Source organism: Carettochelys insculpta, chromosome 15 (assembly GCF_033958435.1).
Source record: "Carettochelys insculpta isolate YL-2023 chromosome 15, ASM3395843v1, whole genome shotgun sequence".
Lineage (NCBI taxonomy): Eukaryota > Metazoa > Chordata > Testudines > Carettochelyidae > Carettochelys > Carettochelys insculpta.
In genome coordinates, this window is record NC_134151.1 from 13623443 (window position 1) to 13642819 (window position 19377).

At 42.4% G+C, this 19377-nt stretch overlaps 1 protein-coding gene across 1 annotated transcript in view; it reads right to left on the reverse strand.

The window, feature by feature from the left end:
• Nucleotides 1-19377, reverse strand: part of ATP10B (ATPase phospholipid transporting 10B (putative)) — an 83842-nt gene that overhangs the window by 41534 nt on the left and 22931 nt on the right. The window contains exons 3-6 of the mRNA XM_075009296.1: nt 18015-18219; nt 11734-11819; nt 6315-6421; nt 2979-3110 (exon numbers count right to left, since the gene is read on the reverse strand). Coding sequence (XP_074865397.1) covers nt 2979-3110; nt 6315-6421; nt 11734-11819; nt 18015-18219 — 530 coding nt within the window. The remainder of the gene's footprint in view (nt 1-2978; nt 3111-6314; nt 6422-11733; nt 11820-18014; nt 18220-19377) is intronic.

Sequence of the window (19377 nt, forward strand, 5' to 3'; positions counted from 1 at the left end):
GACAAAATAGTCATGGGGAAAGAGTTCTGGAGTAGGTTCATTCCATTTCTTACACCCTTACTAAAAAGAAAAATAAATCCAAGCAACATTATAAGCCTACTGAAACCTGATCACTAATGAAGAACACCACAGCATCCATCTTTCTTTCTTTCAAGTGCACCTCTCTGTCCATGGGTGTGTCTACACTTGCATTCCTCTTTCAAAAGAGGTATGCAAATTAGGCAAATCAAAAATGCAAATTAGTTATAAATTTGCATATTTGACATCTCATTTGCATATTCTAATTTCAAACTAGATTCTTTTGAAAGAAGAAAGCCCATGTAGATGCGGCTTTTTCGAAAGCAAACCCATCTTTGAAAGCATGCTTCTTCCCTTTATTTCATGGATCGAGAAACGTGCTTGTAGGTATCCCAGTTCCTATGGGTCACTTGCCGCTGGGATTGAACAGACTGCTCTCCCCATACTCTGGCCAGAGCAATAGTTCTATGGTGGCCCAAGGGGGTTGGGATGATGACCAGGTACAGGGACCTGGGAAGATGCCTTGAGACTACTGCATGCTGAGCCAGCTAGTTGGGGTAGTGGGGTCTGTGTGCTCAGGCTGCATAGGACATCGTGATTTGTAAGGTCATCCCTGTGTGGTGTACCTCATTCATTGCATCAAATTCCTCAACAGACAAATGTATGAAACCAGACAGTCACTATGCTCTCCAGTGAACTCAGAGAAAAAAGCCACCCAGCAGGAAATGGGTTTTATACTTCATGGGGCTTGCAAAGTGGTGGGGTGGGTAGCTGGTCATCTGGCTGCAGAGCAATGGAGTTCAAACTGCTGACCAAAGTAGATAATTGGGAATTGTGGGCCAATTGTAGTGGTCCAAATCAGCCACAAAATGTCTAAATTGCCTGACTGTTCACAACACAAAGAAAAGAAAAATGATCCCCTTGGAGCTGGAATTCTTTTAATCAATAAATATGGCCATTTTTTTTTCTTGCCAAAAGTCACATTGCTGTGCAAGAACTCATGAAGTTTTGTTGACAAAAGGCACATTTGCTTGACAAAACTTGCCAATGTAGACAAAGCCTAAGTCACCAGTAATGTTTTTTCTGAAATATGATATTCAGACAAAGCAAAAAAAGCAGTAGCACCTTAAAAACTTAGGCTGCAGCCACACTAGCCCCTCCTTTTGAAGAAGCTATGGTAATATGGCACTTTGGGATATGCTAATGAGGTACTACCATGAATATGCAGTGCCTCATTAGCATAATGGCTGCCACACACACTTCTAAACTGCCGGTTTCAAAATGTAGCTGCCCGTGTAGCCAGAGGCCTTTCAAAATGATCCCCTGATTTTGAAAGCCCCATATTCTGACCTGGTTTTGGGAATAAGGGGCTTTTGAAATCAGGGGTTCATTTCGAAAGGCCCCCGGCTACACAGGCAGCTGCATTTCAAAATGGGCAGTTTTGAAGTGCGCATGGCTGCCTTTATGCTAATGAAGTGCTGCATATTCATGACAGTGCCTCATTACCATATCCCGAAGTGCCACATTACCATAGCCTCTGCATACAGAGGGGCTAGTGTAACCACAGCCTAACATTACAGTTTATTAGGTCATGAGCTTTCGTGGGACAGACCCACTTCTTCAGATCAGCTACAAGACTGCTTTTTGTGCTTTGTGAAGACACAGACTAACATGGCTACTTCTCTGAATATATTCAGACAAGTTTATTATGCAAAGTATAAATTATTAAACCACTCTTGGCACTAGAGTAGATGACTAGATGAAATCTCATGGATTTCTTACTATTTTACGTGTTTCATGTTTAATTCTTCTTTTTCCTTCTTATAAGATAAGCAGATAAATTAGTTTTTAAACGTTGACTTTTTTTTGCATGTGTCCACACGAGTCTTAAATTAAAGAATTTTGCTACTCAGAGCTTTGTACATGAGCATGACAAATACAAGATTCTAAATATACATGACAACAGCCATGGAACAATGAAAATCAGTTGTCAAATTGAAATCTCATTTCTAAGACACAAAATAAAATAGAATAAAATAAAAAGCTCATTCCAATATGAAGTAAAAAAGGGATTATCTGAGTTCTACTGTTCACTGTGAACAGATTCCTCTGTTCTGATGCTTCCTTACTTCTAGAAGTACTAATCTAATAGCTTCCCCATACGTCACATCACAGCTGTCATGGACAACTTCCAGGAAAATTGCTAGATCTTTCAGTATGCTACCACTATGTGTGTGAACTCCATCAAGCAGTAACACTAGGGAAATTCATGGCTGTGCTGCAATTTAATTAAAATCCTTGGAAACCACGAAGCACCTACAGGAGCCTTTGTAACCTCTACAAAGATATGGGTCATGGGAAACTCACTGGGTTCAAACTTTGGTGTTTTCTTCATTAGAGTTAAAAGAATTTATTGATCCTGTCCTTACTAAGATAGGCACTTCTGGAATGTGAGCCTGTGGTGCAGCCTTCTGCAATGCAATGAAGATGACCATTTCCAAAATTAGCATTTAGAAAATCCTACTAGAACCAGAGATGAAAATTCATACACACAACTGAATTTCCTCATAGATTTGGCATGATTCAGATTTGATATTTTGCTTTGAACCTTTTATAAAATTAGCCCTAATACAGGGGCATACATATCCCATGCAGCTGGAAGGGACCTTAAGAGATCACTGAGTCCAGTCCCCTACCTGGACCAAGTACCATACCAGAAATTTTTTCTTTTAACCTGTTTGCTTCAGACCTCTAAATGGCCTCCTGAAGGATTGAAATCACAACCCTGTGTTTAGAGGGCCAATGATCAAACCACTGAGCTATCCCTCCCCCAATGCCTTATTGAAGATTCCCAGAGTAAAAAGGTGTTCAGATCAAGGCTTTGGCACACACATGCCCAATAAGACAAATTTTAATCACTCCAAAAAAAGTTTCAGATGGAAGACATCATTATTCCATACCTACTGCTCCAACAAGACACATGAAGAGCAGAAGCCCCACACAAAAGAAAATATCAAAGTTCATCCGCCGTTCCATCTTGCTGCGTTTGTAACGAGGCCCACTGTTATTCAGCATGGCCTTGGTTTCATGACCTTCAAAAACACAAATAGAGACAGCTTCATTTATTGTTTATTTATGGTGTTGCAGGGTGGGAGCGGGGAGAAGATAGGTTTAATACATATCTATACTCAGCATGCTGGTGCCTCACAATCTTCACTTGACTCCAAGCATTTCACTGGAGGGGTTTCAGAAAGGACAGGTGTCAAGACTGGAAAACCACAGGAGGAGAGGAAGTGTTTCCCTGCCTTCACTCGGTATTGTTTGCCAGGAATCAGAGACCTGGAAGGGACTTCAATATGTCATCAAGTCCAGGCCCCTGCCCTCATTTGGGACCAAGCACCATCTAGATCATCCCTAACAGATGCATTGCTCTGCTTTAATCCACAGCAAGAGCATGTCAGATGGGCATTTCACCTGTACAGCCTAGTGTGGCTCTGAAATGTCACACACCATCCAGACCATTGTCCCTGACATTTACTTTTATACTGATCTCATGCATTTATGCAGTAAATACAAGGACCCCATTCTTACTTACAGTGAGACCCCATAAGCAAGCCATTTGCAAGGAGGTGACCTGGCTAGCATAAGGTTTACACCAGCTCTGTCCCAATCCCTGCAACACATATGAGGGGCTGACTGAAGTTTTGGCTGGAGTGAAATGTGCAAATAGCTAATGTCGGCTTTTCAGTGACCACAGGATACAGAGCAAAGGAGAGTGGATTTAACTTACATCAGAGCCAGGTAGGCCCCCTCCTATCTCAGAACACCAGACTGAACACCAGGTAGCTGAAAAAGTCACCTTTCCTTCCCATTCTCACTTCCTGTCTAATACACTTCATTCTTGCAACTGAGAATTTGAATCCTGCTTTATAATGCAAACATTAATACAAGCTTAATTATGGAGTTGCTTCTTATACTTTCATGATATTCAGACAAATATACACACTGTGTAATGCACATGCTTAACTACAAACAGAAAACAGAAAAACATTTAAGACTATCCATGAGACAGACATTAGGGGGAGCATGTTTCACATTACAGTCAAGCTTTACAACTGTGAGAAGGAAGTAAAACTTCCAGTTAGGTCTGGAAAGATTCCAAAAAAACAATTACATTACAGATTTCAGCTACCACATACATTGCATTCTCACAAGGGCAGAAGAGTCAGCAGAACCATAAGCTCTGTAACAAGTATTAGAGGGGTAGTCATGTTAGCCTATTTGCAAAAACAAGAAGTTGTGTGGTGCCTTATAGACTAACAGATATATTGGGGCCTAAGCTTTCGTGGGCAAAGACCAAGTGAGTCTTTGCTCACAAAAGCTTACATTCCAATATATTTGTTAGTCTAAAAGGTGCCAAAGAACTTCTCATTGTTTAAGCTTTGTAACAAGATTTTGAGGGTGTGTGAAAACATGTACATGCTTCTACTTAACAGCTAAATCTGTTTGATATGGAGAGGAAGCTTTGTAAAATAGAACAATCTTAGACAAGAAGATAATACACAATTTTATCTTATTTAACTTATTTCATTCCCATATAGATCCGTGATTAGGCAGTCTACTGATTTCTAACTACATTTAAATATGTTAACAGCTGAAGTGGCTTAATAAGAAGCTGCTAGTCAAGCTTGCTATGTATGAACTTACAGAAAACCCAGTACATCAGATTCCAGAAGGGAGCAATTTTATTGTTTAGCTCTTCACTATGTGACTGTAAAGTACAAACGACACAGTGAGATAGGAAAAAAATATTCAACGTATCAAACTAGAATCAAATTGCTTTGCTCGTATTGGAAATAAGAGACTAGTTTAAGAAGTGCTAACATGAAGAGGAAGTGAACTGTGAGTGGTACAGCAATACCACTAATGCTGTTACTGTTCCATTTTGCAGCCCAAATTCATATTTTACAGCATCTTAATGCCTTATTGGAACAGAGCAGGACAAGAACTAATTGACATTGAAATCAAGAGAAGAAAGTGGAGATGGGTAGGCCACACTCTCAGAAAACCATCATCCAGCATAGCCCATCAAGCTCTCACATGGAACCCGCAAGGAAAATTCAAATGATAAAGGCCTTGGACAATGTGGAGAAGGTCTACTGAGCTTGAAGGACAATAACTGGAGTACTCCTACAGCCAGCTAGAAGTTTTGTCCCCTGGCAGAGAGAAGTGGAGGAGATTTGTAGATGACCTATCCTCCACACAGTGTACAAGGGTTAAGTAGTAGTAGTAATGCTTTATGTTTGCTTGCAAACATTCACTGAATAAACTTGTCAATTCGTTCCTATTTCAGTAGTGCCTAGAGACCCCAGGCAAAATCACAGCCCCACTTTGCTAGGTGCTTTATATATACACAGAAATACCGGCCTGGCCCCAAAGATAATAAAATCTGTCACTAGATTTGCAAGGAGAGGAGCAGGATTCTAAAAGGAGAAGTGAAGAGTAATTAACCCAACTTTGCGTAAAGCTAGACTAAATGACCTGCTTTGATCTCTGCCACTCCTAATTTTCTATAAGTCTATGAACTTTGCAGTGATTGGTTCCCCCAGTTTTCAGCTCTTTCAAGGTGGTGAGTGGTCAGACATGGCATTCTGTTCTGGGATGGTACAGTGGTAGCCACGACAGAAACAGGTATCTTTAGATGAATATTGTGATAACATTTGGCATTTAACCAGAGATACAAATGGTGAATGACACGTCACATGTCAGCTACCAAGCGTACTGGGAGGACTGGCCACTGTTCACCTGTTGAACACATTTCACCTAAAACACACTGGAAATAGAAGGTCAGACTACACCTGTGACCCCTGCTGCTACAGTTATGAGCACTGATGCCTTCATCATATATGTATATGTAGTTTCTGAAAGCTACTTTCCCCAGCACCTATACTAAATTCAGACCTGTAATATGGCGCAGCTCACTTTATGTCTTCCTCACTCTGCCTGGCAATTTCTGAGTAATGCCAGCAGGATATCTGAAATTAACTAACAAGCGCAATCATCAGCATAATTATTAGCCACCAGGAACTGATGGCCAAGACACCCGAGTTTCAGAGAGGAACCAAATCCTTAGAGATAAGTGACCAGTGCTTTCACTTTATCAGAGTATTTTACTCCTATAAACTACCACTTCCCAAGATAAAATTATAGTTCAATATCAGACTATACTTATTCATTATATTTTAAGAGCTACTCCATGCTTAGCTAAAAGAAAAGGTAAAAAAGTGAGTTGTTACCTGCATAAATGACAATTCCTATCGCAGTCTCTGTATTTCTGACTGTACAGCCACGAAGCAAAAGGCTTTCACTGCTAAAGCCAATCCGTTTCTGATCTGGCTGCTCTCTATAAAGAAGTAAATAAAATGGTATGATTTCCCTTTGCACTTTAGTGTATGCAGATTTTCCTTTCAGATTTCAATGAACAAATTGTGAGGACTAAGAAATGCGCTTTACTATATCAGGATTCGGTGGAGGTACACAGAAGTCTTCATATGGACTAAAGCATCAAAAATTAAACCAGAAGATAATATATGTGGTTGCAGCCACATATTCTGTTCTTTCTCTGACAGATTTAGTAGTTCATAAATGAAGATAAGACAAACTGCAATTTCACCCAGGATTCAAACAGAATTAAAGAAATCTTGCAGGAATTCTCTCTCTGGGGTTAATGGTTAAGATTAATAAATTTTGCCATATTGTAGAAACACAGTTTTCTATGTATCACATGTGCATATAAATAATGTCCTCTGTCTGCTGTGATTATTACTCAGGGGCTTGTCTCTGGGAGACAGCCAACTGGGAGGGGAGATTTTTCAAACTTGTTGCCTCTCTGTATTATTGATCCCAGTATTCTTCCTCCTTTGCAGCATCCCAGTTTAGAATACACACTCACAAGACAGACCTCACTGCTAATAAGATGGACTATGGCAGAGGCATGATTTGTATGTTAAGCAATGTAATTTGCATATTGAGCAAATCAGTATGAAGCTCTTCCTTCAGGTAAACAATTCATTATCAGCCTCTCGAGGCTGAAAACATCAGACTTGCACTGTTCTAAGTCTCTGTTCTAACGCCAAGCTAAGTCATACAAGTTGGGATTTCTGATGTCGGTCAGTCCTAATATGGTGGAACTGATATTGCTATTTTAAACATCAGCACTGAACAGGAGATTCCCAAGCATTCATTGCTTCCATTTGATTTAAAGAAAACCTTTATATTCAACCTGACTTCTATTGGTTAAGCATGGTATTATTCGTAGGTGAGGCTGGATTATCCACTACCTCACACCTTGCACAATTATGTACACCTGTGCAAACCAATGCCAGGTAAGTGAGTTTGCCTGAAATGTCTCCAAGCCAGTTGGCTCTTTTGGAAATGACAACACAAGGTACAAGGCAATGAAGAATCAGTTCAGAATGTTTTTAGACATGTTGGGAACGACTTTATTCTTCAATTTCAAGGGCAGGGCAAAATAGCTTATTGTCCAGTTTGCAATGTAACCCTGGAATGGGTCAGGAGACTGAAGGCACAGCTTTTCAAAAGTAGCCTGTAATCAGTCTCTCATTTGCTCACAAAAAAGCAATTTGCACATGACTATCAGGCAGTTAGAATTAAATGTTGTTAGTGCATAAAAATCAGCTTTTGGAGCAATGAAGATTAAAGTGTCCCAAAACTAGTGACCTAACTGAGACCACTTTGAAAAGGTATGATTTTACTGCTGTCATACGCTATGTCTAGAGTGATTTTGTCGGAAGATACCTTGCGACAAAACTTCTGGAGACACATCTTGTCCAGACAGCAAAGCGGATCGAAAGAGCAATTCGTTCTATCGACAGAAAGTGGCTGGACTGTCCAGATGCTCCATCAGCAAAACAGCCACACAAAACAACAGCAGACAGGGTCGCATATCACTTTTCCTTATAGAAGCCCTGGTGAGACGCTCCAATAAAGCAACCTGCTGAGACACTGAACACCCATTCCCTGTCTATGCTGCATGCATGCCTACCTCCTGTAGGGACAGCACAGCTAGAGCAGGGCTTTCTGGAAGACACAGCTCATTGCAGGGAGCCACGGTACCAGAGCAGCCCCTGGGGATGCGTTGGACCCTTGCACAGAGGTGCTTCAGCACCTGCTGCACCTCTGATGACCACCCTCCTCTTCCTCACACCACCTTCAAGGACCTCATCATGGCTGCAGGATGGTCACTCCTGCACCTGTGTCCTCCTCCAGGTGCACAGGTGGATATGGAGGCAATGCACCAGGCCCGACTGGTGGGACTGGCTCACCATGAGGCAGTGGGATGACCAGCTGTGGCTCCAGAACTTCCAAATGCAGAAGGCCACCTTTCTGGACCTCTGTACCTGGCTCACCCCTGCCCTCCAGAGACAGGACACCCAGCTGAGGCCCACTATCCCCCAGGAGAAGTGGGTCGCAGTCACCCTCCAGATGCTCAGCACCCCAGACAGCTACCACTCAATGGGCAACCAGTTTGGCATAGGGAAGCCTCCTGTCAGGGACCTCATCATGGAAGTAAGGCACTCTTGGGATGCAGTCCCTGCATGGGGGGAGTGTCCCACCCAAGGGGGACCCTCAGGACATGGGGCTGGGGGTGAGAAGAGTGGGGTTAAGATGTGGGGGAGAAGTCTATCCCTGGGGGACCATGCCGTCCTGATGCTGAGGGGGGTTGCCTCACCGGGGGGCACTTCTAGAGAGCTCAGGAGGGGGGCCCAGGGACAACCTCCTTCAGTTCCTGATGTGTGTGTTTGGTTCCCTTCGTCTGCAGGTTGTGCTGACCATCAACACCATCCTGCTGCAGAGGGTCATCCGTATGGGAGATGTGGCAGCAGCTGTGGCTGGATTTGCTGCCCTGGGAGTCCCAGACTCCATCAGGGCCATCAGTGGGACCCACATCCCAATCTGTGCCCTAGAGCATAGCACAGCCAAGTATATTAACTGGAAGGAATCCTTTTCAATAATGCTGCACCACCCACCATGAACTGGTGGTTGGAGAGAGGCAGATGCCACTTTGCATCGTGGGAGACATGAACCCCCGCATGCTGTGGCTCATGAAGCTCTATACCAGCCAGCTGGACCTCAGCTGGGAACCCTTCAATGCCCACTTCCACCAGGCCAGAATGCAGGCCGAGTGTGCCTTTGGCCACTTCAGGGCACTCTTTAGGTGTCTGCTCACTCACCTGGATGTGGGAGAGCACAATGTCCCCACAGTTACAGCTGCATGTTGTGCCCTACATTGTGGCAGGGAAGGGGGAAGCCTTCCTCCTGGGGTTGGGGACAGATGCTGGCTGTGAGGGTCATATGTATGAGCAGCCACATGCAGCTCCCATCTGCCAGGCCCATCAGGAGAGGGTATAAATCCGTGAGGCCCTGAGGGAAAGCTTCTCCCATGGCCTCCAGTAACCCTTTACAAGGCCCCCCCAGTGGGAGAATCAGGCCCACAGCCCTATCCCATCCCCTCTACAACCCCACCCTTTGCCCCGTCACTTCCAGCTGATCTCTGCTCAATAAAGTGGGGAAGGGAGTGGGGGTAACCTCAAAATATGGAGTGCGTGGGGAGCCATGAATCTGAGGGTGAGCAGGACCCTGAGCAGTGTTGGCTTTGGGATCCCTGCCTGCCGCAGGTTTGAGGCCCCTGTTTGGGGCTGGAATGGGGCCAGGACGAGGGGGCGTTATGGAGGAGGTGGGGCTGTGGTCGGGTCTCGGTCTTTTTACCCTCATCTAGATAAGGCATTGGAAAGATCATTTCCTAAATGCTTCTGCATGTCCCTTTGGCTCAAATTTCATTCTGGCAAGGAGTACTTTTTCAAGAATGTCAGATAGGGTGCCTAAATCTTAATTGTGATGTCAGTAGAGCCACTTTTAGGTGCTAATATAGCTTTACAGTGGAGCTACAGAAAATAATTATATATCTTTGAAATAATTCTTGGACAAAAATGTAACTGGGCAACACTGTCTTGTGTTATGCTAGACCCACACCTTTAGAGCAGTGACTCTCAGCCTTTCCATACTAGTATACTCCTTTCTGGAGCCCAATTTATCTTGCATCCCAAGTTGCCCCTCACTTAAAAAAACTGACTTGCTTGCAAAAGCAGACTTAAAAATACAAAAACGTCCTTGCTACGGAAAAAACAATGCTTACTTTCTCATTTTTACCATGCAATTATAAAATAAATCAACTGGATATAGATATTGTCAGTATGAAATTTTAACTTTCGCTGACTTCACTAGCGCATTTGATGTAGGCAACTATCTAGATGAGTGGATGTGCCCCCGGGAGACCTCTGTGTACCCCGAGACATATACATATACCCGGTTGAGAATTCATTTTGTTCATTGTATGCTGAGTCACGCATTTGTTGGAACATCAGCTTTTGGTGAGAAATTGCTTAAAATAATGCTGGTTTCCTATGACTATGTTTCTAAATTGTCTTAAACAATAGTTAAGCTACAGGGAAGAATTCAAGGCTCATTGACCATTAAATTCATTAAACTTCAGTGAATATTTTTTGCTGAAATGCTTCCTGCTGTCCTTGAGCAAACATGATGAGAGACACTGAGTGGATTCTGCATTCGTTAATCTTGGGAGATTTCTGGAATGGATTTCTTGTACCAAACCCATGCCTGGGTTCCCAAATTGAGGGCCAGATCCCGAGTTTCATGTGATTTTACAGAGTGGAGTCTGTGTGTGTGTCTAGGTGACATACAGAGCATTCTTCCACTCCCTTTTCCTGAGTGAGCTTCTGGGTAGGGCCAGTTGCCCTGTGCCACAGAAACCTAACTGAAAGTGTGGCCATACTTTATGTTCCATGCAACTGAGAGGCCAAAAGTGGGTTGTTATAAATCAGGGTTTTCTTGCTACAGCCCTTGTCTCTACCAAGATATCAGACTGGAGAGCAAATGGAGGACCATCAACATAGCACAAATCCTCCAAGTCAGATTCAAGCGGGCCTATACTCCTGGAGCAGCACAAAGTGACTATGCTACAAGAGAAGACTTGCCCTTACTGTATCTTCTGGATGATTTAATATTTGTGTTGCTCCTTTGAAGAGGAATGAATATGTATGCCTCTTGCAAGCATTCTAGAAAAGGGAACAAAAATCAGAGGCATATTCTTTCCTCCCTTGTACATATTTTACATTAATATAATCCCATTGAACTCCGTGGTATTACACTTGATTTCTACAAGTACAGGAAAATGATGCAGGGTTAGCTCATTCCTGGATGCGTTTTATTTCCTGTCAACATATATAAGAAGAAACCAGAGCCCTGAACTTGTACCCCTCTAAACATTAGGAGAGGTTTTGATTTAGAACCTGGCCCAGATCAGTGCTTATAGTATCGGTTCCAGGTTAGATTTAAACTTTACAAGTCCTATATCAGGGTTCAGACTGAGCTAAAGTTTCCTGAGAAGGCCTCATGTGATTTTGAAAACACTGAATCTAAACCCAAATATTAACATTGTCTTAGCCACAACCACCAAATCCCATCTCCATGGGACCTAAAATACAGCTTCCACTTTTATGCAGCAGTGCAGGTTTTAAGTCCTCTAGTTTCTGTAAAATCCTTAGTTTTAAAAATGGTAATTTATAGCTCAGAGGTGACTTGACACATTTATAGAAATGCATAGCATGTACTTACACATAGCCTTTAAAGTTATTGAGATCGTTGTTTGGCTTTTCACAGATTATGGTGTTTTGGAAAAGTTCTGGATCAAATGGAGTGTTCTACAATAGCAAATGCACTGGGAATTAGGTTCAACAAATAATTTAAAAATGTAAAAATAAAAACATATCACTGCAGTTGTTGACTAAGGAGGAGGGGAAGTGGGGAGAGAAGGGGAAGGGAGTGATGATGCAGATGTGATGGACCACTTTGGCCCCAAAAGTTACAAGTTTGTACCCAAACTCCTACCCAACTTACTACTAATGTCCAGAGCCACAAGAACCCCAGGATGCAACATGAGAAGGTACCCTCGAGATCCCCAGTAACCACCCCAGTAATTTTAATACTATTTTCCTTTATTTTTTCAAGCAGCAAGCAGCCAATTGGTTTGCACATATACTCAAAATACAGATGAGTGAATGGGCTACATTAACATATATAAATATTACAGCAACAGCCTATGCTTTAGAGTACAGAGTTATAAAGCAGTTACAAGGCTTTAATATAAATGGATTAATTACTAGAATAGTGACAGCTTTAAGCCCTTACAAGGAAAAGATCATTTATCCCTCCCCAGTGGAGAAATCTGCCAGAGGCAAGACCAGCTCCATGCCTCGCAAACAGACAGCCAAAAGGGAGGTTGTTGGGTAAGTTGAAGAACAATAATAGCAAGGGGACTGGTACCAGGTAAAATAAGTTAAACAAAAGGAAGGTAAAAACTGCCCTTTCTGAGGAAGATGAGGAGACAGAAATGTACCTTTCTCTGTTTTCTGTTGGGTTTTTATGGGGTTTTGATGTCACCCAAAATAGGGTCTTCCCCCCCTAAAATAGGTTTAATTTCAGAGGGGCATGAGTGATTGGCAGAATTTCGAGAAGGAACTGTCACAACATGGATATAAAGGCATACTTCACAGGACGATTCTAAGAAAACCCACAAGATGTTTCCTGAGGACCTCAGCCTCAATTCTACCAGAACAATAGGATGCCTGTCACCCCTAGGATGCCTTTGATGTCCCACCACTATCTCTAGGTGTGTCCAAAGGTAATAGGGCATAGACTGACAAATAGGTACAAAGGTTGCCTTTAACTGAGTAAGTGGCTTCATAACCTTCCACTTTAAAGCAAATTAAGCAGGAAGTTTCTGCCCCATAACCCTGGTATTTTCAGTGTTAGAGAAAAACAAACTGCCACAATGTCTGCTTTGAGCTCATCTGCTTTAACTTGGCATGCAGCCTTTTAGCTTAGCAGCTTTAGGCCTAATGCAGCCTTGACTAGTTTATTGCTACTATAAAGCCACCTTACAGGCAAGCAGGCTACAAGTCCCCAGCAAATATTCCATGCTTGCAAACTTGGAGCTTGAAAGGTTCATATGACATTGAATCAAATGCATCAGTCCTAGCAGACCTGCTTTATTACTGCAAAATAATGAACAATGGGAAAGAGCTGCTGAGGCAAATTCATGGCTTGCAATAGATGGATGTGTCCAGTTCTTAGTCTCTGATTATGGTACCAAAGAGAAATTGTGACTTGGATTTGTATTCTGAGCTTTTATTGGATTCTGTGAGTGGTGGATACATACAAAAGCAGAAGTTGGCTAAAATTTGCCGTTTGGCCTCTCCAAAAACCTTGTGTTGATGATACAACTTTTTACAATATAACTTTTTTAATGTGAATCGATCCAGGCATGTTCCTTTTATAATTAACAAAAGCTTAAATTGACCATATTTAGATTTAACTGCACATTTTCATGCCTCTCCAGTATAGTAAACATTTCATTTAGTCTTTGTTTTTTTCTGGGAACACTAGCTCCGTTCTCTTGTTTTAACTTTTAAACAGTGCATATATAGCTAATGACGTGCTCGCCACACGATGTGGTGCTCACAACAAATATACAATCAGCAGGATGACTGGGGTACAGAGTCATTAGTTCATTAAATTTTAACCTCTCACATTAATAGGTACCACCACAATCCATGCTGCTTTCTACCGAGCTTATTATTGTGATCCACATTTAATATGTACAGAAATATATGTTAGGGCATTTCCTTTGTTTAGATAACTTGAAGGTTAATAACATAGCAAAACAGTCCAAAGCACATGTGTAAATGAGTTAATAGCTGATGGCTTAAGGGTGTCCCATTAGAGTCAAATTTTGTCTTCTGTTTAACATTCAGGTTGCTCAGTTACAATATAAAAGGTAGGAAATAGAAAAGATAAAATTTATAAAGTATCAGTTACATGGTAACAACATACAAATGAAAGATTTTCTACTCCTAATTTTCCTGGTTAAAGATGTAGCTCAATACATTTTGGTTCATGTTGTTAAATATGCAGAATTAAACCATGCCGGACAGAAAACTTAATTTCATTACACATTTTGAGGTTTAAAATTTTTTTCAGTTTGAAGTGAATGAAAATGAGACTTTCCGATATTTTTTGAAAAGCAGAGGAAAAGGTACCCACAGAAATAGACAACAGCCACGATACGGAGCATGGATTTGAATCTAGTCCCTCCATACCCCAAATGCCCTAACTATTGGACTGGCTATTCCAAGAAGGGCTGGTTTCCCTCTTCCACTTCCTATCGTCCATTCTGGAGCCAAGAGAACTCCCCATTACTTTTTTTTTTGTTAAATTAAAAAGATTCTGTGAAACAATTTGATTTTGATCCTATAGCATCTTTCAACAAAAAAAAAGTTTCAACAATTTTTCAGTTAGCTCATGTTGAAGCTCTTCTTACCATGAGCCTCCTCTACTTATTTTCAACAAACTTAGAGATATTTTGAATTTTATGGAACTATAGGTTTGGCAAAGCACTTAAGCATGTGCACAAGATAAATTCCATGTTAATGATGAGGAATATGTAGCATTATTTCACCTGACTACAACCAGCAGTGGGTATTTTACCCTTATTTAAAGGATATAACAAGTTCTTCCTTCTTCTTCCTTACCTGCAGCTACAGTCAGAGGAGTGAAATCTGAACTAGAAGAGGTGATGTTGCTATTTGTGTGTGTGTATACATTGTGTGTGCTTATTTTATTTACCCGAGCATCTGCAGGTATGGCCAGTTACAATTCCCACTGGTTGCAGGCCGTCAATGGGAGCTTCAGGAAACAGTTTCCTTGTCCATGCTACTTCCCACAGCTCCCATTGGCTGGGAGCAGTGATATTCAGCCAATGGTCTTTTCAAGTGGTCATACCTTGGACATGGAAGTAAATAAAGTGCTAGCAGCCTGCCAGGAGCTAACCCTGACAAACCTACTTCTGGCCTATGGGCTGCTTATGGCTCATCCCTGATGTAGTGCTTTCATCATAAGGATAAATGTAAATGTGCTTGCTCTGAAAAAGGCTGTGTTGTAACATGTGACAGACACTAGCTTGTTTAGGCAGTCTGGCTTGCTGGCTATCACAAAACTTAAGGGGCTCATTCTGCAACCTGAAAAAATCCAGGTCAGGAGAGACAAAGACTTGGGTGTCTGACCAAGAAAGCTGATGGCTGAGGAGCGGGGAACTTAAAGTAGATCCCTTTAAGAGACCATGAGATAGAAATACAGGTGCAGTTGTCCTGAACTGGGACAATGATGATGATCTGTTTCCTCAGTACAACAATTGTGCTGCAAATAGTCTCCTGTTTAATATATTCTTTCATTTGCAAAGAGAACTAGCTACAATTTTGAACTGCTGTAATCCATTAAGTAGATAGTCTTAATGCAAACTAACTGTGGGGTGCAAATCTATTAAATGGGAATTTTAATTAGGGCTAATCTTTAAATAGTGACACAAACAGACAAATAAACTATTAGATTAATAGAAGATTACATTAATTGGCGCATTAGGAGATGAACGGAAACCACAGATCCTCTCACAGTGAAAATGGGATGGATAATTCAGAACCTGAAACAGCTAGATAATAGTTACTGCACGATGTGGTTTATTATTCTGTACCTTAATAGCTACAACAAAAGCTAGGGGGAAGACAAGTTATTTAAAAAGAACAACAGATCAGTGAAATGGGCCTTACGGATTTAAGGCTTGATGCTGGAAGGTGCTTATTGCCTTTAACTTCCATTGGATTTATTGGGAGGTAAGGATGCTCAGATCCTTGAAGAATGAGCTTTGGATGTTTCGGTCTATACACTTTAAAGAACAATTATCTGAAATAATGGGATGTGACTGCTGTTGAGAATAGCTTGGGCTCTGAAATCTGATAAGCTCAAAAAATAAAATGTTTGCCCACTGAGTAAAATTATTTCTTTGTTCGCACCCTACCCTTTCACAGAAATTTTCATCTAAGTAAAACTCTTTAAAAAAAGGGAGCACAATCTGCAGCTCAATAAATCTGCTTACATACTGACAGATAACAATATATGTCAGCAACTGGAAATCCCTGGCATGCGTGCCAGTGTTGGCATGTGAGCCGATTTAGAGTGCATGCAGCTGGGGCTCCGATTCTGCCTCTCCTCCCCCATGTGGCATGGGAGGGGGTGGGACCACAGGGCTGGAACTAGAGCCAGAGCCCTGCTGCATTGCAGGGCCAGGGCCAGGGCATCTCCCCTGTCCCCTGAGCCCCTGCTGTGGGGCTGGGCTGGGGACAGAACCTACCCTCTTCTCCAGTGCTTCCGCTGCAGCATGGGGCCAGGGCCGGAGCCCTCATTCCCCAAAGAGCCCCTCTGCAGTGTAGGGCTAGGGCTGGAGCCCTGCTACAGAGGCTCCTGCTGTGGTGTCAGGCTGGGGCTGGAGTTTCCCCCTGCTGGATCCCTTGCGGCAACATGGGGCTGAGGATAGAGCCCCCTTCTCTGGAGCCCCCTCCACAGCATGGGGCTGGGGCTGGAGTCCCCTCCTGGAGCCCCTTCCACAGTACAGGGCTTATAGGGCAAACTGACAGATGTGTCACTGATGGGCTTTATTTATTTGTTAATGAAACTGTTGTAAGTAGGACTATCACTAACTTTAAAAAGTACACAAAGCACTTGGTCCGGATGTAGAATCAAAAGGTCACATTTCTGCTCTGCTTTGGAAAGGTTGCTGACTTCTGATATAAACTGTTCTTTCAAACAGAGCCATTCACAAAGTTACTTCCGTACACGAGAACCATTCATGCACTAGTTCATAGATACCAAAGTGTTGCATAGGAACCTAACCATAAACACCCACATTCCACCTGATACAGCTGATTAAATTTGTTTTGTCTTACTTGTCACCTGTCCCTATTATGCTTGAAAAGTCATTCAAAAGTGTGAAGGATACTACTCTTGTAATGTCACTTGCTCTCAGTTTTAAAATTTATTGAGGAAAAAAAGGTGATTCCAAATGAATAATTCAGTTGCTTCTGAGAAAGGAGGAATACAAACTATACAAAAATATTCAACTTCTCACTGCCCAGTGCTCAAACTAATGACTAAACAGCCAGTCTTCAAAGTTAGTTTAAATTCAAATTTGTCCTCTGCAGCAGGGCTTCAGCCCAAGCCCCACACTGCAGAGGGTTCTGTGGGGGTAGTGGGGGCCTGGTCCCACATGACAGCAGGAGCTCTGAGACAGAGGCTGGGCTCTGTCCCCATCCCCAGCCATGCAGCACTGATATATGGACTCTCAAGCAGGGCCATTCACAAAGTTATTTTCCACTTACTATGTACTGGAACTATTTATCCACTAGTTAATATATGCCAAGTGTTGTATGGGAACCTAACCACAAAAACCTCGCAGTGTGAAAGGGGGTCTAGGAACTAAATACACACCTATTCTCTCTTGCAGAAAGACCTAATTGTGAAGGATGTGATAGTGAATTGCTTTCCTAGTTCTATGCAGAAGGCAGGTCATGCCTCACTCAGCTCTCATGTTTTTATCGTTTATCCCAGGACAGTCTAAAGGAGATGAAATTCCTCAGACATTGGGAAATGGCTGCTGCAGATTCAGGTTCCAAAACAGGAAACAGAACAACACCTGCAGCCCAGAAGGTACTGTCATCTGTTCCTACAGGCAGGAAACACAACAATATATGCACTTACTTGTGTCACACAACATTCATTTATAATTGTATGTGTCTGTAGCACACCCACACAAACATGCTGAAGCACTCTGCTGCTTATCACATTATACATTCATGCCCTGAGACAGCATGCATCTGTGGCTGTATGAGACTGAGCAAGTATTATTCAGCTCCTCAAACATGCTTATATTGTATTTCATGAGACTAGTTGTCATGGAAACAGAGGCTGAAAAGACCGAATATTCTTTGTCACATTTCCAACAGGCCTACCTGATTAGAGAATCCTTTCACGACTTGTCTTTGTTTAAGATTGGTCTCCCCATCGAGATTTGCAGTCTCCAAGTGACAGATACCATTCTGATCAGAGGAGTGAAGTAACAGGATATCAGCTGGGACGATTTCATTGCATTGAAGCTGCACAAAGTCTCCCACTTGCACATCTTTCCAGCACTTCTCAATGTAGTCTTGCTCTTTTCTGTTGTGTTAAAAAAGTACCACATCTGAATAGCCCCATTAGGAACAACAGGCTGCAACTACTGGTTCTACGCAAAAAGAAATGTGAGTCCACACTTTAACTTTTAAAGCCCAGGAAAACAGAGAGCATCAATCTATGGTCTCATGGTACCACTTCTGCCCAGCTTATGTTGGAAAGGAAGCTGTGAAACAATAAGATCTTTAACCAAAGCAAAATGACAGCATGGTGATTGTCTGGCTACATCCACACTAGCCCAAATCTTCGAAATGGCCATGCAAATGGCCATTTTGAAGATTACTAATGAGGCACTGAAATATATATTCAGCATGCCGGTGGCTACGGCTCTTCAAAATTGCTGTGGCTTGCTGCTGCGCAGCTTGTCCAGACAGGGATCCTTTTCAGGAGATAGGAATAAGGGGATTTCAAGGTTCCTGGGGTCCTTTCGAAAAGGAGCCCCATCTGGACGAGCCGTGCAGCAGCGAGCTGAGGCAATTTTGAAGAACCGTGGCCACCAGCATGCTAATGTGTATTTCAATGCCTCATTAGTACTCTTCAAAATGGCCATTTGCACGGCCATTTCGAAGATTTGGGCTAGTGTAGACATGGCCTTTAAGACATTGGTATGACCCCATGTCATGTTTAGCATACTGCTAGAAAAATTGAGGTCTTAAAGCCTCATAGTAATGGGCAGTTTAAAAAAAACACCTTATTTTAAGACTTAAGCTCTAAGGCTATGTCAACACAAGGGGCTTTTCCCAGAAAAACTGGGTTTTTGTCAAGGAAAAACAGGGGGTGCCTATATACAAAACGTGCTTTGTTGACAGTTTGTCGACAAAACCTGGCACATCCATCAGTGTTATGCCCCTGCCTGTTCAGGTATATGGCCTCTCTCAATGGTGTTCTGTTGACAAAACAGCAGTGTACACACTCGGCCCCTTTTGTCAACAGACAGAGATTCCGGTTCACCAGACAGCCCCGTTTGCGGATCTTCCAGTCAGCTGTTCCGTTGAGAGAGGGTGGACAGTCTGGTTGCTTTCTGTCGATGGAGCGGATTACTCTTTCGATCTCCTTTGATGTATAGATGTGATCTGTTGACAGAAGTTTATCTGGGAAATCCCTTCCAACAGTGACTTCTGTTGACAGTGTTTTTTTGTGTAG